At 38.1% G+C, this 27347-nt stretch overlaps 1 protein-coding gene across 2 annotated transcripts in view; it reads left to right on the top strand.

The window, feature by feature from the left end:
• The first annotated feature begins 470 nt into the window (after nucleotides 1-470).
• The window catches only part of EPM2A (EPM2A glucan phosphatase, laforin), a 36008-nt gene continuing 9131 nt past the window's right edge, over nucleotides 471-27347 (top strand). Inside the window, exons 1-2 of one of the 2 annotated variants that reach the window (XM_056486651.1) lie at nucleotides 471-2870; nucleotides 14209-14383. In XM_056486651.1, the coding sequence (XP_056342626.1) occupies nucleotides 2609-2870; nucleotides 14209-14383 (437 nt within the window). In that variant the 5' untranslated portion in view covers nucleotides 471-2608. Of the gene's footprint in view, nucleotides 3163-14208; nucleotides 14384-27347 lie in introns of both variants that reach the window. The other variant, XM_056486652.1, reaches the window with a different exon arrangement.

Genomic DNA, 27347 nt, shown 5'->3' with positions numbered 1-27347 from the left:
AAGGCATAACTAATGGTTGGTTGATGTTAAGTTGGTACATAGCCTTGGTGAGTCCTCCTGTGAGGACCTGCACAAATTTTGGATAATAAACCAGCTAATTGGCTGGAAATTACATAAGGCTACTATGTATTGTACAATTTAGGTGAAATCCACAAGGCAACTGATTCTTGCAGAAACTCATCTCTCGAGTCCCTTCTTGCACACTAATGCTGTGTAAAAATAAGCTTTTTTCCCCATACAATTCTTCCCTTTTTGCCAGTTAGAAACAACTTTAGCAAATGCCTGGGATGATAGCAGAGCAGCAGCAATAAACTGAAGGCTTTAAAATAAACCTGGCACTAAGCCTCACTGTGTTGCTAGTTCACTGTTCGATTTGAGGTCAATTGAGGCTTCCCCTCAGCAAGTGGCTGCTGTAAGTCAAATATCCTGAGAGATCCTAAACAGCTGTGAGGAGCACAAATGCACAGCGTTTATTATTTAATGCAGACCACTTAGTTGGTAGTTTGTTCCCACAGGAATTAACTGACAGTAGTTTTTGTGAGAGTTAAAAACAACTTGATTATTAGGGTTTTTCCCCTTTGTGCCAAAGCTTTTTGATGGGAACTGTAAGGCTTGCCAAGTTGGAATGAGGACTTACTATAGCGGGGAAAAAAAAAAAAGGAAATAGTCATGTTTAATTTGTGGTTGTAAAAGATGACTGGATTATAGGGAAAGCTTTTAGGTTTCAGAATAGTGTTAAGGATGGTAGGGGAAGAGCACTGGCCAGGCAGTACTAGAATAACAGGTCATTTTGGCAAAGGAAACTATTGTTAATTCCTTAAGAGGCTTAGGGTGACACTTAAAACTAAATTTAGGGTTATGGCAATGTGCTCAACTCCTTCAATCCCAAATACTAACACTAAATTGAACTCCTCCCCACCTCCACTGCCTTTACTCCAGCTGAAATTCCAGTTTCAGAAGATGACAAATCACAGGCCATGCAAATCTAACGGGGGAAAAAGATGCTACTTGACACATCAGTCTACAGAACAATTTTTATTGTTCTACAGGGCTTACTGGTCTAAGATGAGGACTCAATATTACAGATATAAAGCAGTTCAGATTTGTCCAAAGATAGATGTTGCTGGTGTTTCTTTACACTGGAGCTTAGACAATAGCCAGGGACTCAACAGTCAATCAGATGTACTATTGGATCCTGCAGTTTCTTAGCTGAGACTGTGACTGGAATGAACAGAAGCATATAGTTTTATGTAGACACAATATGCTGGGGTCATTTTAGGACTTCTATCATGCTTGAGCTATAGGATAAAACGCCAGAGTTGTTACATCCTGTCTCATCCACACTGCTAAAATTAAGGTGTATGGTAAAAAGACAGATATTTGAAAAACAAGTATGAGATAGGGTATTGGTAGCTCGACTGTAAGGTTGAGCAAAAACAAAGATAAAAATCTACTGCAGTGTTGCACAAAGGCAGCAGTGCTACAGTGAAGCCAGCAGAAATGGAGGAAAGTGACAAAAGCAAATTCCATTTGCTTTGGTTACGTCTGGAAAAGTGGTGGAATATCACTTAGACAAGTTCAGTAAGTATCAGTGAAAATTGGCTAATGCACTCTTAAAAATAAATTGGCAGCACATACACTTCAGTGTCATCACCTCTGAATAGAGGAAACAAACAGCCATCTTTTGAGGCAGGCTTTCTTTTGACTCATTGAAAGGCCTTCATCCTGTTCCCAGAACTTGACCTAAATAAAGTTACTACTCCTCTGTTTCTGTCCTTAAAAGCTTCTGAAATGGGCGTATTCAAGCAGGGACCGCCCTATAAATGGTTGGATTGCATCCTCTTCCTCAGTCTTTTTAAGTCCTGGGTATTGCTACGCGTAGGAGTTGCCAAATGTTCCCCTTCTGGCTGTAAACAGAACGCGTGCAGTGAAATGTAGATTTTTAAAGAAAGCTTTCTAACCTCCCTCAGCATTTTACATTTCTTTCCTCATCACGGCTGGCTGGCTGTCAGCGGGGAAAACAAACTTCATGAACACTAAAGCGTTATTTGCAGCCAGTCCTTGTTTGTAGCTGCACGTATGGCAATTTTTAATTATGTGTTTGCTGCGCTAAATTAAGCCTGGGCTCTTGGGAGTTATTGCAGTGGCTTCCTTTAACGCAGCAATAATCCTGGTTAAAGTCAGCATACATGACGCGTAGCCTTTGGCAACCACGAGAGCCAGCGTTAGGCTGCGGAGAGCATTTTCCATCCCCACTTGAGGAGGCGATCGGGGGTCGGTGCTGTTTGAACTCCCAGCCGCTACTTTCGGAGGGGAAGTGCCCTCGGCTACGTGAGTGCGGCAGCCGAGAGCCCGAAACAACCGCACCGGGAACAGCCCGGACCGGAGGAACCACCGCCGGGCCAAGGGGCAGCAGCGGCGTCTGGGGAAGGGGCGGGGGCAGGGACGGTGTCCGGGGCAGGAGCGATGTCCGGGGCACTGTCCGGGCGGTGTCCGGCCCCGGCGGAAGGGCGGGCCCGGGCGGCCCCCCAGCGGCGGCCCCGCTCCCGGCCGTGCTGCAGCGGCGGCAGAGCGCCTCGTCAATCCTCGTCCTTAGTGCGGCAGTACAATGCTGTTCCGCTTCGGCGTGGTGCTGCCCGGCCGGGTGACGGAGGGCGGCGCGGAGCTGCTGGTGGCCGGCTCGCGGCCGGAGCTGGGCGAGTGGGACCCGCGGCGCGCCGTGCCCATGAGGCGGGCGCGGCCGAGCGCGCCGCTGCCCGCCCAGGAGCCCGCGCTGTGGCTGGCGGAGGTGGCGCTGCCGGACGAGGACGCCGCCAGCCCCTTCTGGTACAAGTTCCTGCGGCGGGAGGGCGGCCACTTCCTCTGGGAAGGTACGGAGGGGACCCCTGGCCGTCGCTCGCAGCGCGGCGCTCCCGCCGCAAGGACGCGCCGGCCGGGCGGGCTGAGGGAGGGCTCAGGCCGCTGCCCGCCCCGAGCCCGCCCGGGGCCACCGCAGCCTGTCCCGCTGGCCGGGCCGGGCCCACCGGGAGCTGCCGGGCTTCGGCACGGCGGGGCCTGGGCTCTGCTTGCAGCTGACGGGCGTGACGGGCGTTCTCGCCAACAAAAATATGTTTTAACCGTGTGATGGAGGCGGGTAAATGCACCAGGAGGCTGCCGTTCTAGGTTGGTAAAAGTTATTTGGAACAGTTTCATTTTTCCTCCCTTACTTTAGGCATCCATTGTCATGATGTTTAGTTTTGTTTTCTTTCTTTCTGCAGAAGTAAAGAATTCAGGATCTCCTACTATGCACATACTGTGGTGTGGGTTGTTATTTTATTTTGCTAAGGTGAAATGTCATGATGGCCTTTTCAGGCTGATAAATATTACTATTGCGATTTCTTAAAGAAAAACACAGGGAGAAATTCAGTTGCGGCTTTTCCAGTCTTCTTGCTGTTTCAGTTGCGCTTCCACCGTGTTTTCCTCCTATTCTGTCTTTTCAAATGTTGAATAACTCTAGTCAGTTTCCAGGTGCTGTTCTAGTGTATTTAAGTATCTTAAAAACGAGAGAACACTCAGACAATTGTCTGCTGAACCAAAGTCAAATTGTCTGCTGAGTCAAATATAGCTCCTGTTACTGAGGAATGGATCTGACCTAGTGAAAGGAAGACAGATCACTTGGTAGTTTGCGAGGGTATTTTTTTAACTCATAGCATGGTAATCCATGTACCTAAATAACACATTGTAGAGCAGTTGCTCTTCACCCATTTTAAGAATATGTACCACACTTCTGAACTGCCTTTCTGTCATGTAGACTAAAACATACATGTTGTCATAACTGTTGCATTTGTTTGTTCTTTTTATGCTAATAAAAGACTTCGTGTTAACGTTGCATTCACAGAAGTTTACATCATGAAGGACTATGAACATCATGCAGTAGTAATTATTTTATTTAGCAGCTAAAACAAATAGTATATTCTGCTTGTTTTAACCATGTTTTTCTTTTCCAGAATTGCAGGAAAAGTGAACTTTATGGAATAAAAATCTTTACGTCTGTCCAAGGAAGCAGAATTGGGTCTCTTTGAAGGTGCCAAGTTGTACATAATATGACATTGGTATTGGTATATAAAGCGGTCCTCACCATGCAGATTATAGAAATAATAGTAGAATTAGAAGTAATTAGAATTTTATAGAAATAATAGAGAATAACTGCAGAGAATCAGCAGTTGTAAGGTTGATGGTTATTCTCTGACTTGGAAGTAGTGGTATCTCTAATTATTGTCTGTTCCAGGGAGCACTTTTAGGAAATGTAGTCAGAGTAATAAACACACTGTGTTTTCTCAGATTTGAAGTTTTAGGATTATCCTGGGTGGTATTTTGTTTCTGTCATTGTGAATGCTCCAGAGAGTTTGGGCTCAGTGCTTAGCAGGAATGATAGAAAGCAAGTGGGCATATCATCTAAATGCAGAAGAGTTTTTTAATTAGTCATTCATGTCAACTGTTTTTTCCTCAATTGATATTTTCAGGAGAGCACAAATTTGCTTAAACCTTGAAATTTATTTTCTTCATGTAACCTAAGGATGCTTTCTTACCCAATAATTGAGCAAAGTTACAGTTCTTTTAAATCTAATTTGTTTTAATGTTTTTTGGATTTTTTTTTTTTTAAACTGTTGATCAATGAATGTTTTGGCTGTCATCTGTCTATTCTTATAAAAGTCACAGCACAGCAAGACAACTCCCTTCTTAAAAGAACTTTTTTTTGTTCTAAACAAATTCTGTGCAGTCTCTTTAGTATCCTACATGTTTAGAATTAAAATGTGCTTAGGGAAACACTTAGCTCTTGCAGAACATCTGTAGTTTTGAAGGCATGTTTATGAGGAAAGTGCACAGTGATACTCGCTCTAAGCTTATGAGTTGAGGCATTCATCTGTAACCAGAGAAAGTCTGGTCCAGTTATGGATGTCAGATGTTTACATATACTGGATGTTGAAATCATGTACTGTATTTAAGAAAATTGCTTCAGTTTTTTTATTAAGTCATGTATGTGTCTGAGAATTTCACTGGCAGAGCATATGGTTTTTATAATAGTATAGTACCTACCATATCATTTATTTTGAGTACAAATTGCAGCCATTCCAATGCAGTGAATTGGACTTAAAGATAAAGTGAGGGTAGTTGTTTCTGTGGGCTAGAAGAGTCAGATTCACTGGCCAGTGTTCTGTGGCTTTTGGTAAGAAGCTTTTAGGCAAGACTTGGCCTATGTAAAATTTGCTGGGTTGTTGCTTGTGCCTGGAGGGAACAAGTTCCTCTCCCTAGGAAGATGAAGTGGGAGGGGAGACTCCCCTGTGCTCCTGAAGGATCAGATACTTGCCTCTTCTGTCCCAAGGGGATGTTGCTGGTGTGCACCCAGGACCTGTCACTTAAAGCCATTGAGCATTTGTGGCTTAGGTCACAGGAGCTGTAAATCACAGGAGCTGTGTAGGGTTTCTTCAGGGTTGGCACTTGCTTACCTGCTGTGAAAGCTGAAGTCTGCTGTCCAGGAGGATTTGTGATATGCTGTGGTATCTGTAGAAACAGGTTGGTTATGCTGAACTTTAGAATCTGGGAATAAGTTTAGAAAAATAACTAAATTCATATATGTACCTTTTCTCCCCCCTAGCTGCATCTGTGTGTCTGTCTGTGTACTTTGTTTTTGATGTCGATTCTTCAACTGGACATAAACACCTCTCAACTTGGAAACTGAAAGTATTTCGTGCCTACTGTCAAAATTAAATAAATACAAGATGAAACTTATGCTTGAATTTGTTTTTGTGAGTTTATGGTGGAACACTCATCTGTGCCTTTATCCCCTTACTTTAATCTAAATAAACTGTAGTTACTAATCAGGAAACATGCAGCATGAAAAAACAGGGAATTTACTAGAGGTATGCCCCACACTGTATTTTGAGATGATGGAATACAATCTGCTGACACTTTGTATTTTTGGGAGAGTGAAAAATAAATTACACAAAAACCTACATAAACTTGTAGTACATACATAAGCTTGTATTGTGAAATGTTGATCCTTAGTTGGTGAGAGAAATTGTAGCTGCCCCTTCCTTGAGGTGTTGAAGGCCAGATTGGATGGGGCCCTGAGCAACCTGTCTACTGAAATGTGTCCCTGCCTGAGGAAGAGGGGGGAGGCTTGGAACTGAGTGATGTTTAAGGCCACTTCCAACCCAAACAATTTTGTTATTCTTTGATTTTTGTGTAGCTCTTAATTGGGTGTAGATGGAGCTTGCTTGAAGCTTGACATATACGAAATCACCAGTGGAAGCTCAAAAGCAGGGTCAGCTGATATTTTTAAAGTGTGTTGAAACGTTAGTCAATCTGACTTTTGGCTTCAGCTCTTTGAACAAAACAGGTAAAATTTCTTAATTAAAAGGCAGAGATTCTTTAAAGCAGTATGAGAAGGTAAGGTGTAGTTGCCATTTGCAATGGAGAGATTATAACTGAAAAATTCTTGGGGCTAAGCTTTAGCAGGATACACAAAACAAAAGTTCTTTTGAGGCCGTTCTAAGAAGTACAGTTGGGTACAATGTTAATTTCTGTGGCAGATCCATGGTTTTTTTTTTTCTTTTTTTCTCCAAAATTAATCTACATATCCCCAAAATAGTTAGCAGTTCCATTGTTAAAAACAAAATGAAACTAACCAAACCCAAGTGAACCCTGAAGAATTATATTTCTTCATGGCTCGTTTAATGCAGATATTTCATGTGGTCCTGTTCCCACTGGGTGGTGCCATATTCCCTGTGTATAGCCAGTGGCTGCCTAGCCAGCTTGCAGCTACTTGCATGTTTCATTAGTGTTTTTCATTAGTATTTTTCATTAGTATTTAGTGTAATCTGTTCTGCTTTTGAAATTTTTTTTTCTGCTTTTACTTATTTTCCCAATCCCAAATTGTTCTGAAGTAGGTAGTGACTAGAAATGAACATAAAGCACAAATTATGTGATAGTTGAATAATTGTACATCAAAGGCATTTTGCTCCTGCAAAGCTGTTGCTTTCTGGACAGTTCTAGATACCTTAATACCTTTCAGATGTGACAAAACTTAAAGTAAAAGTGGATAGCTTTGAATTCTTCAACCCAATATTTCTTTAAGGGATGGAAAGAAACTTTGATAATAAAGTGCAATAGCTCCTGGTGTCTGTTCTTCAACCCCCTCAAGACATATACATAGCATGCATTTTGGTGCAATTAAATGGCAGCAAGATTCTCATTATTTTCTGTCTGCTTATCAGCATTAAGCAGCTTATACTGAGCAGACAACCAGATGTAGATGTCAGTAAAACAATGTAGAGTGAGTGGCCTATGTGAAACTGCAAAAATACAAGAATAAAAATAAATATATATACTTGCATTCCTCTGACTTTGGCAAGCATGTATCTTCCTGACCACAGAGATAATCAGAGGCCAATTCTGATTTCTGTGAGAGTCTAATTAAAGCCTTTGTCGTTATAATGGCAAACTTACAAAAATGCATTGTTTATGCAAATCTTGTATTTACCATTTTTAACTGTCCCTCACTTCCAAGTGGTGGTAGCATGCAATAGGGCTCATCAGCTTATTTTCAATGACAAAAAACACTGAGAAGTAAGTGATAAGTAACTGGGATGATACTTTGGTTAAGTTGTTGCTGTGGTTGCTCTTTTGATGTAGCTCATTTCACACAGAATCGCACAGGAACAAACAGAATCACTAGGTTCCTGCCCTTTCTTTTGGCTGATTAAAAGTAGCAATCAGTAGTAGACAGTATAGTAGCAAGTGTCAAAGCAAATGGGATGACTGTGTTCGATTGTACATTTTGTTGCTATCAGCCATTATTCTCTCATCTGTATTTCCTTTAGTCTTATTTCTACCATCTGTCAGAAGAGGAAAATTTCCTTTTAGTTGCTTTTCTCTGACATCTCCATCATTAAACGAGGCATTTGGTGAAAATCTCTTAGTATGGTAGAAGTCCCCACTGAAAAACACTTGGGCCTGAGCAGACCTAGAGAGAGAAATAAAACATGTTTTTGAAAGTTGCCTTTGAAAATTCTGATTTTCTTATATCTGATTTAAAAAAAAAAGAAAAAAAAAAAAAAAGACGTGGTGATTAACAGCATTAAGTGTTGAGAATGGCTTTCTTGTAAACTATTTCATTTTAATTCTGGCATAATTTCAAAATATAATTCCATCAAATAATTTTCTTAGGATATTTGAATAGAAACTAAATATTTGAGGCTAAATATTTGATGAGACTAAATATTTGAGACTAAATAATTGACTAAATAGAGACTAGTATTTGAGGCTAAAAAGTCTCAAATTCATCTGGATTTTACTAGAATTAAAACTTTTTTCCATGGTTCTATATAGACACTCTACCAAAAGGGAAGTTAAACAGGCTGCTTTAAGTCTGGTGGAATATAAATGTGGTGTATGATGCAAATGGTTTTCTTCTTTTTGGGTATCCCTTCTTGGCTTGCAAATTTCTGAAAATCAAACCAGTTAAGAAGGAGTTACTAAACTAGGTGTGGCAAATGAACAATTTTGCCTTACATTAATACTAGGTATTTAAGTAATATGATAAATTCATCTACCACTTACAGGATCTAAGGGGAAGATGGTTTACTGACAGCAGAAAAAAATAGCATTCATACATGGCATACAGAATTGGAGCTATTTGTCTGAGCTGTAAACACAAAGGGTTGCTACCAAGGGCTTTGCTGAGACTTGAGGAAGGTGGAATTCCAGAGCCTGTAGCAGACTCAAAGTCTCAAAAACTTGACTTTGCTCGGTTCCAATGAGGAGAATTCAGCCTCCCCTACCTCTGTTTTTTAAACGATCAATAGCAATTCAGTCTTGGCAAGATTGAGACAGATCCTATTTCAAAGCATCAGAGATTGAATTTTGTTCACAAGCAGCAGGGAGACTTTTGTGACAATCTGGTGTGAAGGGTAAGTAAATTTGAATATTGTGAGTGTACTGACGGAAGTTCAGTTAGAGTGATGTGTGATGAAAAGACTGCAGTTGCACATTCAGATAACTGAGAATTGTATCCAAAATAGGACTTGAGACTTTTTTTGTCATAATTTTGGTATAAAAGATAAGCAAACTAGCAAAAATTTATTCTGTAAAATGCTTTATTTTGGAGAGGAGATTTTTTGGGGGCGTATATTTTCTTTACTTCCTGTTCTACTGCTATTTTTTAAAAAATAGTCATTTATTCCTTGACCCCTCCCTGTTTATTTGCCCACAGAGTGCTTATAATATTAAACTCTTCCAGGGGAATTTCTAAGCATGAACTTAAGATACTCATTTACCTTGTTAAAGAACCTCATTTCATACACCAAATGGAATTACTTAAAATATTTAGACATAGTTAAAATTTTGAATTGACACTTAAAGTGTGCTGGTTCATGCAAAATATATGACAAAGGCTATAGGAGTTAGTCTGTGCTCTGACTGATTTCTGAGTAGGTGATCTGAAAATTGCCTGTCTGCTTGTGATTTGTGGGTTGGTTAGTTAGTTAGTTACTTACTTAATGTGTTTCTCTAAGGTTATCTAAGTAGCCTTGTGGTTTTTAAAGAGGTAGCAGTGAACTGAGAAACACCCTCGCCTTACTGGGGTTTGGAAGTTGTATATCTGTGTTTTAGGGTCAGGCTAAGGTAGGGATGAGACACTCAGTGCCTTTATAGCTGCTGTTGTGCCCTGGAGTTCCCACATACCTTCCTTACACAACAGAACAGAAAAAAATTAAAACTTTGAGCAAGTTGTGCAACAAGCTGATAGCTGGGAGAGCGGTGACTGAGCAGAGCCTTTGCTGCAAAGATCTCTGCAGAGACAGTGGAAGAGGCAATCTTATTTTTTCATTTATTCATGTGTTTTTTGTTCACCACTCTTAATAGTGGTAAAAAATTTTATTGACCCGTATTTTTTTCATCATCTTTAAAGATCAAGCTGGTAATTTCTTCATTCTTTTTGCAATCTGTGTGCAGTTCTCTTCTGTATTGAGGTGAATTTGTGCTGTTGGAAGACTATTGAATTATACTTCTTTCATCCCTGCAGTACAGCTGTAATAAAATAGTAACTGCAGGTTTTTTCTATGTGTTTTGTGGTTGTGCCTCCTTAGATTGAATTTCAGAACATCCTTTTCTAGTCTCTGCTTACCTTCTTCCAGTCCTAGATATTTTCACATCTTGTATTACTTCCTATATCTGTAGCTGGTTTTCACAGAATCACAGAATTCAACAGGTTACAAGGGACCACAGTGGGTCACCTGGTCCAACTTCCCAGCTCAAGGAGGATCAAAACCAAAGTTTTCTTTTGCTTCATTCTGGTCTCCTCCTTTTACCAGCACCATTTATCAGTTATACTGAGATCTTTGGTTTTATTCTTTTGTTTAGTTATTTGTATGCTCCTTTGATCATCTGCATATGCATTAAACAAGGAGCCATAAACTGCAGTCATACAGATTTTGAAAGAGTCCTCTGTGAGGCTTGAGCTGTGAGTGGGGCAACTTGGTAGCTTTGCTCTCCAGCAATTCCCTTTGTCAGTGGATTCTGTGCAAAACCATCTGCAGAACAAGGCAACAAGTACAAAAGCAATGAAAAACTACAATTTAATTCCTGGAAACTTATTTTAATCTTTCAGATAAGCATTTTTGCTGTGAAGAATCACAAAGATGGGTTTTAAATAAAAAAAAATAGACATTATTAAAGGAAAAAAAAAATGCTAACCAAGAAGTTAAACTAGGACCTGTATCTTCTAATAAACTCTTCCAAAATGCTTTTCTTCTTTAATTAGGAAAGCCCACATGATCAATTAATAGGAAGATCAGTACTATTCAAATATTTAACTTATCCTTTTTTTCTGATTGAATTTTACATGTTTGATTGTATATTTGCTTCCAAAAAATAAATAATTAAATCTATCTTTTGCCACTTGGAATACTAATAAAAACAAGATGATAGAAAATGCTGATATAGAAATGGGTTTAGCTGTAAAACCATATATTTGCTATTGTGTGAGCCTTTTCTCAAAGGACATTTGTGTTTGTTTTCCTTTTTTTCAAAGATGAGCAGTTGAATGAAACATTTGATGTTCTTATTTTTATTGTTTCTAGGAACAGAAAAGTAGAAATACTATAAAAATTGCATTGTTGTGTTATGGCATCCAAAATATTGTGGATTTCCTGTGATAAATTGTGTTAGCAGAAGCATTATGTAGACTTGTAAAACAATTTTTTCTCATTTTGAAACTTGTTAAATGCATATTGTGAAACAAACTGTGGTGAGAAGCACTCGGGTAATCATATGGATATTACCTGGGTAGTAAAACCTGATCTTTTTGGGTAATTGCAGATATTCATAGTTCCCTTAAGAAGTCTAAGGAATTCAGCTTTCTAAACACAATCCACTTTGGTCATACTGTTCCTCAAATTAGTATTTATTGAAGATGGTAGCACTCTCTCCTTCCTGTGTGAGCTATATTGCATATGTATATATATATATGTATATGTTGAAAATATATGTCTGTTGCACAGATGTCTTATTTCAGTAGGAAAGTTGTTTAATTCATAGATCAGTATATAACATAAGGAGTAGTAAAGAACTAGGCAATTCTCATGAAATATGATATGAACACAAGCTGCTACTGTTTACCTGATTATTGAAGGCAAACCAGAGCCATACCTTTTGAGATTCAGGTTTGACTGTATGCCACAGTGGGAGGGCTGAGTATGAGTGGTGCAGAAAAATCAGCAGCGATAAATACTGATTACAGAAGAAAATGTTTCAGAATGAGATTTGACCAAAACTGTTTGAGGGAACAACTAAAATAAACATCTCATGGCAGCTTACTCTTGTCCCCATTTCCATATGTGGTTGTAGGCTGTTTAAGGGAATTAATGATGGTGAAGGTGATAAGGTTACAAGGCAAGGAGGTTGCAGCACTTAAGAAGACAGAGAGAGGGAGGAAGGTCATAGAGGAGGAAGAAAGGCAAAAAAGGGACAAGAATTAAAGCTAGAGAAGGAGAAGGATGATGATCTGCAAAAGTGGCAGGTAGCAGAAGTGCACAGACTTCAAGAAATGGGGCAGTAGGAAGCACATGGTGGCATACAAGGAAGCACAGGGCTGAGAGTAGCAAGAAAGCCAGAGATCCTGAGAACCAGGGTACAGTGAGGGCTGGCAGCTCCCTGGGGACTGCAGGGACACCCCATGGGACTGCCAGTCAGGAGCAGGCAGCCAGGGGCACGAGGGCAGCCCCAGGCCTGAGCATCAGGCATCTCCCTGGGGACTGGCTGAGGCTGGGACAGGACATGGACCCGTGGGCATGTGGGGGTCAGGATCAGACACAGCCTTGTGACAGCAGGACTTGGCCATGGTGATGTGTATCACACAAACAGCTGTTGGAGAGTAGAATGGGGAAGGCAACGTGGTGTTTGTGGCTGTATTTTGCTGAATGCATGAAGTCATTACTTAAAAGTTCTAAACATCCATAGATTTTGTTACACTGCTGTATTTGCTGATGTATTCTCTTGTCTTCTTGTATTGTTTAAAAGTGGTAAGAATATGTAAAGAATTAGAAACGTGAGATAGAAATGTAGTGCTAAGATAAGTAGCTTCTGAAATTGTGCTTACCTTATTTATAATCAAAATAATCGAAAACTGTAATGCATAACTGCTCAGCAATGTGAAAGAGAAAATAGTTCTCTGCCTCATATTTTATTTTTCGCTTTGGTAAATAGTAATATTTCATAATTATGATAAAATGGCCTGCATGTCATCTGGAAATAAGAAGATGATTTGAGCTTTTCTCTTAAATGTTATTCTTACTCTCTAATCATTGCATTAATACATCTCCCAAAATGCTCTTGCTCTAGCAAATTTCCCTAGCTGTGGTGCTTGAAAACTGGTCATACATTTACATGCAATGTGAAATTGAAGATATTCCTTTGGGCATAATTTTTCTCAGTAATATTTTAACATCTTTAATAATGTATAAGTGTAACAGGCTTAAGCCAGCCATAGACTAGGTCACTTCTAATCTGCACGATAATTATTCCTACATGGCAATTAGTATTACAATAAGTATGTAAAAATGGTGGTGGAAGGGAGAATGTATATGTACTGTATTTTTGGAGGCTGGATAACCTTTTGATTGATGACATGACCCATTTCAATTCAAGTTGCTTACTCTGGTATGGTATTAAAAACAAGTTTTCAGCTAAAGCTCACACTATTGCTGTAAGAGAAGAAGAGGGGGTAATGAATATTAGTGTAAAATCATAAGAATAAGAATCTTACTTTAAACTAGGCCATTTAAGGTAGTTGTGGTCATTCACCATTGCAATTGTGACCGTCTGTGGGTCACTTTGGGAAAGTGGGACATGCATTTGAAGACAACAAAGTGAGTGCTTATTGGTCTGCCAACATAAAACACAGGATTTAATGAACTCCTTGTCTGAATAACTGTATGTGTCTGGTCTGCAACAGGAATCTGAACAGTCTTTGCTGGCCAGGCAGCTGTGAATGAGGTGGAAGAGGGCCACCCTTCTTTGCCCCTTTAAACAAGTCTGCCTTGTTTCTAGGTTGCTATCTACCACCTTCTTTGGGCTTTGATGCCTTTCTACATTGATGTTTTTCCTCTTGAATCCTTAAGCTGGTAACAAATCCTGTCACCAGTCCTACCTTTTGTTGTAGTTTTACCTTTCTGAGCATACGTGGCTCTCCTCTGAACTTTCTCTGTGGTCTTTCCCATATCTTGGCAACTTCCTTAGAAGTCAGCCTGAACCACGCTCAGGTTGCCATGACATGTCTGAGACACAGCAAGACTGATACCCTAGAGAGAGGTCACTGAGCAAGAATTTTAAACACTGAGGTCACATACTGTGAGACATCAAATGAGAAACTTAAATGACATTAATTATTCCTTAAATTTTAAGAGATTTGGGAGTTTTTAATATTGTGGAGGTTTTAAAGTAAATAAATTAAAATACGTTTTTAAAAATAATCTACAAAGTTTTATTTTAATGCTGAACATTCGCTTTGTGGCAGTGTTTCTGTTGCCACTATTTCAGTTGTCAATAATGCAGTTTGAAGAAGCAGGAAGCACCACTCCTGGCCTTGAAGGCTCAGTTCAAATCTCCCCATAGTTTTTTGTGAAGGTTGTCCAGATGCACAGCCTGCAACTGTCCTTTCTTCTGTTCTAGGTAGTGGGCCCCACCACGATCGAAGTTGTGTTTACGACCAGAGCAACATAGTAGATGGAGTTTACTGCCTCCCAATAGCACACTGGATTGAAGTCTCTGGGCATACTGATGAGATGAAACACACAACCGATTTCTATTTTAATATCGCAGGACATCAAGCTATCCATTACTCCAGGTAAAAGAAATGTGCAGAGCCTGGCTGGTGTCAAATGTTACAAACAGAAAATCTGAACTGGCGTATCTGAAAACTACATTTGAAGTAGTGAATGTTTGTATGTATGTAACAGTAAACTTTAACAAAGATTCAGCAGGTCTTTGCAATTAAATGTCAGCTTAGCAGATCCTAAATTCAAGGATACCTGTACCCTGTACTGATCTGTTTCACATCTGAAAAAGTTTTGTGGGGATTTTTGGGTTGTCATTTCCAAATGCTTGTCTATATAGATGTGTAAAATTGCATGTATGTTATGTGTTTGTTTTGGGATGATTGTACCAAGAAACATGTCCTGGGAAACAAAAATAATATAATCCAGCAGCAGAACTTACTGGTGACATGTTGTCGCTGGTGTGGCAGCCACTGCAATTAGTGACAGCCACTTTCAATTAATTCCAGTTCTGGGCATGTATTTAACAAAATACTAAAACTTAGACAAGCCTTAAAATGTTTGTATTCTGTAGTGTTCACTTGAATCCACTGTCCCAGGACATCCTGGCTTGAATTAGGAGACAGTAAAGGTCAAGGAGGACACCCATCCCTTTGGGCTGCAGATGATCAACAGGCAGAGCACTGGTGTTTAACAAAGTGTCACTGAGGAATTTGGGACCCTGTGTAGCTCTTTTTTCCCCATCTGCAGTCAATTGATACAGCAGGAAGTTTGTGGATTGATAATAGTTGTGCAAATGCTGGCAGTCCTGATATGCCACGTGCATTACAGAGCAGTTGGTTATCCCAAAGGGTTATGTAATTTTTTAAGAAATGAATCCACCTTGTATTTTCATTAGGCCCTAGCATTGTTTTGTATGAATTTCTTCTGATCACTTTATCAGCTACACCAAACTCACTGTCTTGTCTCCTCTTTGTGTTCTTTATCTCCACCCTCTCACAGGGTAGGAAGGGGAATTGTCTTTTCCTCGTTGGACTTACAGCATGCAAGGGGAAGGTTTCTTCCCCTTGGTATCTTTTAGAATAGCACGGATTCATAAATATGACTGTCATGTAGGTATTAGTGGGACCTTTTCCCTGAGACCCCCTCAAGTTACATGGTACACCTGATAACTGCAGTGTTATGTGGATCTTAAACATCTGTTTCCAGCATCCTATCAGAGTAAAGATCTTGTTTATTCCAAAGCACAGACTTGTCAATCCCAAATAATCTTTGCTTGGCAGAGAAATTTTTTGGGAAAGAAGAACAGCTGTCAGAAAGTGAATATCTAAGTACCAAAGGCTAAGTTATCTTCCTTTCCAGAGGCAGCAGTGATCCATTTAATGCTGCCTTATCTGCATGACTATGTGTTTCAAAGATTAGGTAAAAAAGCTGCAGATACTGCTAGAGAATATTTGAAGAAAATTTTCTGAGCTGTGTAGTCTTTTGCAGATGAAGATCTTGTCTTTCATTCCCTTCTCACACACACATACCTTCATTGAAAATCAACCTTATATGTGCATCTTAGTAATTCTTATCTCATTTCTTTGAGCTATATTAAGTAAGGATACTCTGTAACAGTCCTGTTACATAATTGCTTCTAATACTTTGAAGATATTCTGCCTTAAATGTTTTTTTAATTATTAACAGTTGGGGGCAGATTCACCATTCTGCTGGTTATAATAAAGCAGCCCAAGAAAACTAGCTATTTTAGATTTTTTTGTTGTTGCTGGCAGAGCAGCTGAAGTGAGCTGATGAAAATGCCCTTATTTTGCAATGGATTTATTGATTCAGAGAAGTACTGTGAAGATTGATCTAATAAATAAATTTAAAAAATACCTATATACCCCCCATCCTCCATAAAGCAAAAAAAAACCCAACAAAACCCAAACCCAAACAGAAGCAAAATGCCAGTCCCTCTGCATTTACAGTTAAATCTCAGAGTATGATCACATCATGGTTTTCCAGCTAAGATTACTTTATTCCATGCTGTAGTGAAGGCAGTCCTGGGAGCATTATGACCACAAATTCTGAGTCTTGTCACTATTTGTAGGGTCTTTACAGAGTGGTGGAGGCTGGAAGGAGGTGATTAATCAATGAAAACTTTTGATGTGTGCCCATCCTCTATGTTGCTCCACTTAATAGGGCTGCCATGTGTGACTTAATGAGAAAGGAAGGCTTTCTTCTGTCAAAGGGGCTTCCCTTATGAGTCCTGGGACTGATTTTATTTATCCTCTGTTGAATCACAATTAGAAACAGTTGCTCTGAGCTTTGCTGCCATCTTGTTTCTTCATAAAACGTGAGCTTCTGCTTTAAATGGGCTGCAGCAGCATGGGAAGAGCCTGCTTCTGACTGGGGCCAAAACAATTTTGCATTATTCCAAATTATTGCAATTAGCTGAGGCTAATGACAGTGCTCTCAGGAATCAGATTTTTCTTATTCGATGTAGATATATCACTCACAATTTAGTAAACTTACATTTAGACTTATATTTAGAGAACTCATTTTGTGTTGGTCATTCAGGTAGGAGAGTATATAATGTGGTTTTTAAGCACAGCAGGATTTGAACTAATTTCTTCTAAATGTGAGATGGAGCTTTCCCACAGCTAAGGGTCATGACTGAAAGCTCCCTGGCATTAATATTCACTTGGTTTTGAGATGTAATGACACCTTTAACCAAAATCTGATTTAGGGGAAAAAAAATAAAAACCAAAAAAACCCAATCAGTTTTTCTTTTATGTTAGATATTACTGCAATAAGATGGCTTCAAATTGCAGGAGAATTTGGTTAGGATGCAGTAATTTTCCAAAGTAAATTAGAGTTATTGTAATCTTTTCTGGGAGAGGATGAATTCAGAAAATTTGCCAATCTAAAGCATATTATCCCTGTTTCAGTTCCATCTGTGAAAGGTGGAAGTTCCTAATTTGTAGATGTAGTATACCTTATTATTTATATAAAAAGTCTGCATTTCTCAGAAGAAAGGCATTACATAAGAGCAAGAGAGGGAGTGACACCTGAAATTACAAAATCCTTAAATAATATGTTGAAGACAATGATGCTTGTTGGCAGAATTAGGTGCTAAGGAAATGAATATCTCTGATAGGAAAAGCTATCTAAGTTTCCTATTTTCAGACTAATTTTAGGTGTGTGCTTTTTATGACTCATATTTCTTAAATATGACAAAGAAAAGCAATTTTTACATGCTTTGCATGTAAAATGCAGATAAACTGGTATATACAAGTGAATTCCTCAGACAGCAATGATAGCTAATCTGTAACTGTGGTATTGTATGGCTGTTAAATATTCTGGAGGAAAATACAGAATTAGCAATCCAGTCAGGGGAGTCACTACATGGGAGTAGCCATGGGCCCTGACAACACATTTTTGTTGCACAGGTTTCTTAAGTACCTTTTTTGCATAAAATATATATACATAGACCATTAAATACTAATATTTAATGTTCATGTTTATGAAGTGATTGGGAAGTTGACAAATGTGTTGCTATCATCAGTGTTTTTTTCTCTAAGACAAAATTAGGGTAATGATAAAAGAAAATTGACTCCCATGCTTGAGAATATTATTTTTGTTTTTCAGTGGTTGCAAATGAAACACACCTTATGATGCAGTATTTACAAATGTTTTGTGGCTTGTTGGTAAGACAGTTTCCTACAACACTTCCAGTAATGTAGGTTAGAAACTAGGTTAGGCGTTGAGTGGGAATGATCAGGAGGGTCACATAAGATTCCTGCCTTGTAGTAAATGTTAACGTGAATAGGTAAGTGAATGAAGAATGATACAGGGCAAAATGGAGATGCTTATTTTTTACCTTTTGGAGGCACTAGAGCAGTATTTGCTGATGGAGCAGAGAATTTCTTTCCATGGGAGAAATGAACATTTACCTGATTTATATACATCTTTAATTAGGTGGAAAACAAGAACTTGTTTGAGTATATTTGGTTCAGTCTGAAATTAGAATTACCTTTGAAAAAATACAAGAGAGAGCACTTTATTTAGTCTTTAATTTCTCTTTTTACCGGTTGTAATTAATTCACAAAATAAAATACATTTTTGTTTTATATATAATTCTTAGCTCTTTTTTATTACTGAATTATAAAAAAAGGCTTTAAAGAGTAAGTTGTCACAAAAACCCCCTAGAGGGCAGTGACCTGTGCTACCGCAATAGGAAGCTGCACTGATATTTTATGCCTACATTATGAATTAAGAGATGATGATGCCTACAGAGATTATCATAATTAACATTAAAAGCTGAGAGCTAACTGTCCCCTGTGCCTAAAGAATGCTTGTGATATTAGAGAAAAGAATAAGAAATAATGAGCTCTGGAACAAAATTCATTGATTGTGTTCTAGTAAAATAATCCTGATCAAAAGGACTTAACATCAATAAGAGTTCATCCTTTGATTTCACCACTTGGGACTCTAACTGTAAAATTCTCTTGTCATTTTATATATTAAGTAATGAAAATATTCTAAGGCACATTTTTTTATGTTTATCCCATAAACTAGGATATCTGACTACTTCTTTGAATATTGTTTTATTGTACTGAGCTATAGTCTGAAACTACTAAAAATTGGAACCATTGTTTACTTCCCAATGGCAATCACCTTTTATAGAATGGTTTAAAGGTTAATTCTGTTTTCTGTCCTTTGTGTGTCTTCATTTTTTTTCTACATCACCCCCAACAATTCTGTGTCATTCTGGGAGAAAAAAATAGAAGGAAGATTGGGAACCCTCCATGGAAAAACCTGGAGGAGTAAATGTTGTTCGGTTTTTCTCTGTGGGATATAACAGAAAAATGTTGATAGTCCAGTAAGTATGAATTTTATGTGGGGTATCACTGCTAGGGAGCAGAAACTATTGTTGCTTCCAATTTCCCTCTGTGTTTTACTGTGTCTCCCTGCCGCTTGTCCATATTTCTTCTGAGGATTTTCAGCCCTTTTTTCTGCCTCTTTACTCTTTAACATTCAGGCTGTCAGCGAGGGAGTAAAGTTCTGTCTCCATTGGAAAGCAATTTGCTGGTGTTGCCGGCTGTGAATGAAATTGACTGAGATTGTGAAATCCTGGGCAATTTAGCTCACAGCTGGGATGACAAGGAAGGGGCAGCATCACTCTCTCACTGAAGATGATGTTCCAGTTCTCTTGCAGATATTTATTTCCTCCTTCCTTTTACATGCATTTGTTAGGTGCTGGGTAATTGCTGGCATTTCTTAATGCAGTTTATCTAAAGATAGCAGAACTCTTTCTGAAAAACAGAGATTGTGTAAACATTCTTATTGCTATTTAGCTTACCAGGAGAGAGTGAATTCAGATTGCTGGTTGTTGTTGAAAAACTTCACTTACACAACTCCATAAGGTTGAACCTGTTGAACCAGGGATGTGTGTTTGCAGAATAAACCCACTCTGCGTCCCCTTCCTCTGATTTTTTTGGCAGGCACAACTGCTAGGGCACATTGGGCCAGGCAGCCTGAGGCTGACTCTTACAGAAAAAAACCTCAGAGCAGAAGAGTTTTTAGTCCCCAAATGTGAAAAGTTATGCCATCAGATGTTTTATCACGACCAGCTGGTTTAGTGTATACTTACTTGCTCAGTATATACTATATTTCTGAAAGAGGTGATCTGAAAGCCAAAAAAATCTGAAATAAACAATTGCATAGTTATTTCAAATTAAATGGGAAAATCATTAAAGATACTTCGTTTGAAACATTAGCAAGCTGTAGTTATTAAGTTATGAATTCTACCTCCATCTTCAATAATTTTTGTAAAAGCTGAGAGTTATAAATGCAAGTTTTCATGCTTAAATGCTCTAGATATTTACAAGATAATATAAAAATGTGCCTCTGTATGAAAATATGGATAGTCCTACTTAAAGGATAAAAAAAATTTATTAGAAAGGAAACTGGAATATAGCTCTAGTTCCTTTAAAGTGTGTCTCAGAAACATAAGTATTTTATTTCCCAAGAGTAAATAGAGATTATCAAATTGTTGCTGTATTTTCCCATATATAATTTTCTCTCTGTAAGGAAAAAAAAAAACCAAAACTCAACAAAAAAATGAACTGCATTTGTCTTCCCAGGGAACATATTAGGAGGCTGAACTGAAAATCTCTTGTTCCCTCCTTTAATGCTTGTACTTTGGGAAATTTAATTTCAGGGAGTCAGGTACATAATCCCTGCTGTTGTTCAGAAGTTTAATGTGTGTCCTCCCATGAACTGTGATAAAAATTGAGTCAAATGTCATAGACATTGCCAAGCTTTTAGAAATGTGGATTTCTTCTTTATTGGTTCAGTAGACAGCATGGTTTATAAGTTAAAATGAAATGTCTTTTATCTTTGATGTGAAAAGCCGTAATAGAATATATGATTTTAAGCATCAAGAAGAGAATAAAGGCAAAATATGCATTTCAGTTTTAATACAGATACAGGAAAATGTGGGATAGATAATAAATTAATAATTAAATAGATGCTTGCTTACTTTCTCCCTTTCTCCCCTTTCCTGCCCTCCTCTTCCCTCCCTGATGGATATCAGCTGTGGGTCAGCAAGGAGACTCTCTACGACTGTCATTCAGTTCAGCGTCTGGATTCTGGGCGCTAGTACAGAGCCTTTTCTTTTTTAATTATTATTTTTTAGTTTAACTAACTTCTCCAGGACTGCCTTTTAAAAGCTCTTCAGAACAGTGCCTTCATTTTCTCAAGCTGATGATCTGATGAAGAGGATATGCAGCTTCCCTAACAAAATAATTTCTCCAATGTTCCTTCTTTCTGTGGTCTGGCTGCCAGCTTGAAGGGTTGGTCATATGCAGACCAGTCCTAAAGAATGTTAAATACTGCTTTCACTGCAGAAGACTGAATTTCTCTGCTTCCTTGTAATAACAAGTTACTTCAATCTGGTGAGATAAAAGGAGGAAAAAGCTTTTCAAATATATTCGTAGTCTTGGTAATAAGGTTGTCCAATATGTTTAACAAATTTACAAAGTCAAGCTTCAGCTAATAATGTAAACATATTTAAACAAACTTTAGTAACAGTAGATCACTTTAATATATTTGTTCAAATGCTTGAAATTTCAATTTCCAAGCAGGTACAATGATACTGCTAGGAAAAGAAAGAAATATGAAAGAAAAAAAAAAACATTTTTACAAAATAGAGAACCTCTGGTAATTCATGGCACTCATTGAGCTCCAATAAAAACTGCAGCATTGATTGTTCATAAATTTAACTCTCATGATTTTTTGCTGTTTTGTCATCCAAGACTTCTTCAATACATTCCATTATACTTGATGGTTTTGTGTTAATAAGACACACATAGCTTCTTCTGGGGCCTCTCAGTAGCTCCATTACCATGCCAGCCTCAACCTTTGGTGTTGGCTACTAATCCACCAGGGTTATTAATCTTATCTTTAGAATCTAGTAACCACGTACATTAGCTAAAATGCAGATTTCTGACAATTTTGTTATGGTAGCCTATACACATGTTGTTATTTTGATTTGACTTTGCTGTGAGAACACCTTATTTTATTTGTTTTTACCACAGCAGACTGTGGTAAGGCATTAATTCAATTTTTGTCCATATTTCTAAGATGTTGTCCTCCAGCCTGTGCTGTTCTAGTATGCATCTGTCCCTCTTTAAAATTCAAATAAATGAACTGATGTGGGTTTAGAAATTCTGGATAAATTGGAATAAACGTAGATACAGAGCTCATCAAGGCTGTTTTCGGATGATACCACAAGAGATGAATGTGCATCTTTCTCTGCTTGCTGTAGTTCTGAGAGATTCCATAATTTTGTATATGTGCATATGGTGCCATGTGTATCACAAGGCCACCTAGCAATGATCTGTGCTTTGCAATTATGCAATTTTCATGAGCATGTATTTGTTTCTGAAGCATTGGACTGTATTTCCATTGGATCTGAAATGCTACATTTTGAAAATTGTATTTATCTTTTATAGTTTTTCCAGTCTAGATTCCTAAGCAGCTGCTAATAGGTAAACTCTGAAAGGAGAGAAAATATATTTTTACCAATGATTCCCGAATCTTCTTGGGCACTAACTTAAAGTTCATTTGTAGCAGTTTAAAGCAATTTTGTTAAGATGGTTTAACTTACAGGTGCCAGCAGTGGCTTCATTCCCATTGTAAGCATTGATGTTAGAAATTCTCGTTCCTAATGCCAAGAGATTCATGGCTTATTGCGGTCTGGCTGAGTTTAGCAGCCTGTTGTTCTTGTGTTTCCGGGTATTTGTTCTAATTCAAAACAAATGGGAATGCTGGCAATCTAACGGGGACATATGTAGGAAGTAACCATTGGCAACCATGCTTGCATGAGACAAGATTCTATAATTGGAGCATTTAGGCATTAATGCTCACAAGCCAATGGAGGAGTCCTTTCCAGGTTGTTCAGTGCAAGCCTTTGAAACTGATTCTCTTCTCAGGCTGTGTTTTTGTAATTGGCACACTGCCTGCTTTCAGAGAATGTTTATAAAATGAAAATACAAGAAGAGTCATTCCTTACAAAGGCAGATCTTGCTTTCTGCTCATACAGTGCTCCTTAGGCGTCAGTTGAAACCTTGTGTGTATGTTTGAAAATGAATTCTGGCAAAGTCCTTTAAGGGTAGATCTGGACACCCTGTCCTACAAGGCATTGGTGTGCTTGTGATTCATTACTTTCTTATCTTCACAGTAGAAATAGATAGAAAAATGTGACATAAAATATTTCACTTTGGATGCAGGAAGAATAATATTTAATCTTACACATTTCAGTTCATTTACGTACATAAAGTCTTGTGTGACCACATTACTTTAGATCATATCTAGACTAGAGAAAAAATAGATTATAAAAATGTATATGAGATAAATTAATTTGATTTAAGCTTTTTAATGGAATGAAGTGAAGAAGGGAGAAGAATTGATGTTGTGGGTCTTTTTGCTGTATAGATTTGAACGTACTGCGAGGCTGAAAACAGCAATTCCACTGAACTTACTGAAGTACGTGAGCATAGTTTAGAGACATAATTAGATAAATTTGATCCATTATTGTGTCTGGAGAACAAATATGTAATGAATGAGAGTATTTTCCACAGGATGTGTAGCTTTTATGCCACTGGAGTTGAAGCAAAATAAATTGGCTTGAAAGAAACTCTGTGCTACCATAGTTTGACTACTTCTGGTATATGGGATAGACAGCATGGTTTAATGAAGATTAAGAAAGAGAATCTATTACTATTTGTAAAAGATATTCAGGAATTACTACATAGTGGGAAGAAGAATTATTGAAATTGAACCGTCTTTAAGATCAAATGGATATTAATTGCTTCTGAATGAATTGAGAGTGTAAATTAGAACAAGGTTTCTGTCATCAAAGGAACGATGTCTGAATTCTGGTATGACCTTTCAAATAGGGCAGGAAAGACAAGGAACCTAAATTATTTCAAGATGGAGCTTGATAAATGAATATACGTAGTGATTCCAGAAATGGAAATTAAAGTTTATGATTATAGTATCATAGATCATAGGCTCAAAGAGACCTCAGAAAGTATCCAGTCCATTTCCTTGCCCCAACTTAATCTCAATTACATTTAAATCATTTCAGGTTTATCCAGCCTGATCTAAAATATGATCTCATCTTAGTGATGAGACTCTATAGGCCTGTTACTCTCCCATTCAATTACCTCACTATTCCAACCATTAAAAAGCTTTACTAATCTCAATTTAAGTCTTCCTAGTGCAATTTAAGTTAATCTCTTCTTGTTCTCTCCTTAAAAGACTTGGAGAACAAATTAATATCCTGCCCTTCTATGGCCCTTCAATATATGCTTGGAAACTCTTTTTTTCCCAGAATGAGAGTGGTTGACTTTGGAATATCTCACTGTGTTTATTCTGATGTTAGTCCTTGGATCTCTCAGTCTTTTTTTCTGAAAAATTGTCTTCTATAACTCTGATTGTTCTGGCACTCTCTTCTGGGCTCTCCAGGTGTTTCTCTTCCTTCATCCCATTTTTTCTGATGATGGTCTACCAGTACTGAATGCAACAGAAGGATTATTTTGTGACTTTCAAGCATAGTGCTACTGCTTATCCAAGTACTATCGTCACTTTTGCAGTTTGGGATGTGGTTTACTTCTGAGTTGTCTACGTGTTTTCATCAAATAAGTTCCCTGCTGTGGCAGGGAATAGGTTGTCAGCAATGTCCTTGATCTCTGCATCTGTTCTTATGAATTGTTTTTTGTGAGTTTCTTCTAATAAAGCTCTTATGCTCCTTGCAAGGGAATTTTTGGTATTGCTGTGGAAGGGGAAAATGGGCCATAAAGAGAAAATTTTGTGGATTTGTCTAGACTAAAGTCTTATGTGACTTTGATTCTTCTCACGTGGATCTTGTTTTCTGTATCCCTGGTGAATTCAAAGCTAGGACAATCCTGAAGCACACAGAGCCTACAGAATGCACTGGAAGGCTGTGAATGAGAAGAGCTGTGCTTAGGCATGGGCATGGCTTCTCAGTGTTTCATCACCTGAAGAGTGCACCGTGGCACCTGCTGTAGGAGCAGTTTGGTGGACTAAGTGAAGACAATATTTTGTACCATCAAGCTGGTGCTATGGAAATCTTTTCCTGAGACAGCAGAACTTGAGGGCAGAGCAACACTGGAACCACTTTGTAGCTGAATGTCTGGGTAATACTCTATTTCAGTTACAGGTTTGATATTCCTACCTGCTTTACTTGTAGCACATTGTCAGCATGAGGTTAAACCTTAATGGCTTATTTGCTTGGCATATCATTAAATAGAATAGTTTTGTGCCAGAGATTTGTGAACATGGAATAAATAAGATACTGTTAAGCATAAGACCCAGAATTCAAGGGCTTGAAAAACTTTGCATATCGCTAAGCTGACAAAGTTGTTCTAAAGTGATAAAAGCAGGTGTTCCTTTCTACATTCCAAGTCTGCTCCCATGTGAGAGGCTAGATAAGTAGTTCAGATTACATCTAAGAAGGAAATTTGCCAGACCTTAATTGCTTTTCATCAGAGTTCCAAATAAGAAGGAGAAGTAAAAAAAACACCTTGGAACTACATTTTAGTCTGTCTAATTCTCCTCATTTAAAGCCCTGAGGTAGAATTCTTAACTTCGCAATAAACTGCAGTCTTTCAGTGGTAAAGCAGAACAAATTTATAAGCAATGACTTGTACTCCTTCTACATTTGACATTTAGGTAAGAGCAATTCTTTTGTTCAAGAATATAAATAGTTTCTACAAGGTCTGCAGCTGTGTCATTTTTAGGATATAGTTTTATCATGAATCAGTGCTTTTCTCTGGTGGCTTCTGCTAAGGTTATGGCCATTTATTTAATCTTTCTTGATAAGAGTGATCTTATTAAGCCTGTTTATTCTATCTTGGAGTTAGACCATAGCATCATCAAACCTTGCTCTTCTGCTCTGGCCACTACTGCTTGACTGTGCTGGGAAATCAAATGCATCTGACTTCCCAGTCAATCCTGCTTAAGTCAGGCATCTCACCACAAAGGGTCCATCAGTTTGAATTCTGCAAGGAGACTTTATCAGTAAATCAACAGGAGAAGGTGTTAAGACCACAGCCATTTACCCTTGTGCCCTCTGCAATATGCAATGAAATGTCAGTGTCGTAACCCCTCAGTTCTACATTATCATGTCATTGCAAAGGAGGCATTTTGCTGAGAGATCTTTCAGTCCTTTGTTTAAACAGACTGTAGGGAAACCAGAATTCCTGAACAAAACCAAAAAAGGGACTCCTCTGTTTTGATATCTGCCCATGCTGTCTGTATTTTGGAGGAACACATAAGACTAAAAAAAAATATTTTTAAAATGTAGCCATTTTTCTCATTTCTTGGTAGTTACTTTATAGGTGAAGCTATATGGAATTTGATATTCCTTATGTCTTTTATTTAGATAAAGCCAGTTGGTTTGTCTTTCTAATATGTATTATCTTTAAACAGTAGTTAAATTCCCTCTTAGGAATATGAAATCCTTAGTCTGCTCTCACTTGAAAGTATTTTCACAAGAAATAGCTGGAATCTACTGTATTTTTAATATCTTCACTTTTCTGTATTTTTCTTGATACAATAAAATATTAGTAAAAACTTCAAAGTTTGAGTGTGTAGAATAGAATCAGTGATTTTTAGACCATTATTATAAATTTTCTGTTACTTTCATTCAATTCTTGGAACAGGCTCATATTTCTACTTTGACCTATTTAGAAGGCAATGCTTTCACCAAGTGTCACTACCAGTTTCCCTTTCTATTTGATTATACTTAAAACACAGTGATGTGCATATGAGATTATTTATTCCAAGACATATTGCTGAGATGCATTCATCAACTGGGAATCTCATCTAATCCTTTCCTGCATATTAATTTAGTTTAATTTTACACCACTTGGAATTGAAACTAATAATGGTTTAGGCAAACTTTGGTCTCTCCTTGAGTAGGTTCATGTGTTTGGAAAGATCTTAACTGGAAAAAGGAATCCCATGTTGAATATAGGTCAGCAATGACATGCTGTAGAAGAACTGCCAGGGAACTATAAAGAGGGATAAAGCCTTTGAAGCACAAGAAGTAAGTAATCTTTGGTTCTTCTCAGAAATGCACTCTTTTCAGTTCTGGGCATAACATATTCAAAAAGAGAGAGAGTCCAAAGGCAAACAAGAGTGATCAGATGCTTTGAATATATGACAAGCCTGTGTGTGTGTATGTGTGAAGAATGCAAAGATGTGTTGGAGTGTGTAAGTAACTTAGAGATAAGTAAAAGGATTTTACAGATTGGAAGGAAATAATCTGTTCTTTGTGTGCATTGTGGAGACAAGAAGGTGTCTGTATGACCTTGACTGCACTATTCATATCGGACAAAAGAATTTTTTTTCCAAGGTGAGGATAGTAATCAGTGTGTTTTCCACATAGCAAATATTTGAACATGCTCAGATATTTCACTGCAGAACAGAATCCAGCCATTTGAAAATCCTCTGTGA

Source organism: Oenanthe melanoleuca, chromosome 3 (assembly GCF_029582105.1).
Source record: "Oenanthe melanoleuca isolate GR-GAL-2019-014 chromosome 3, OMel1.0, whole genome shotgun sequence".
Taxonomy (NCBI): Eukaryota; Metazoa; Chordata; class Aves; order Passeriformes; family Muscicapidae; genus Oenanthe; species Oenanthe melanoleuca.
This window is presented reverse-complemented; position numbering and strand designations above follow the sequence as displayed.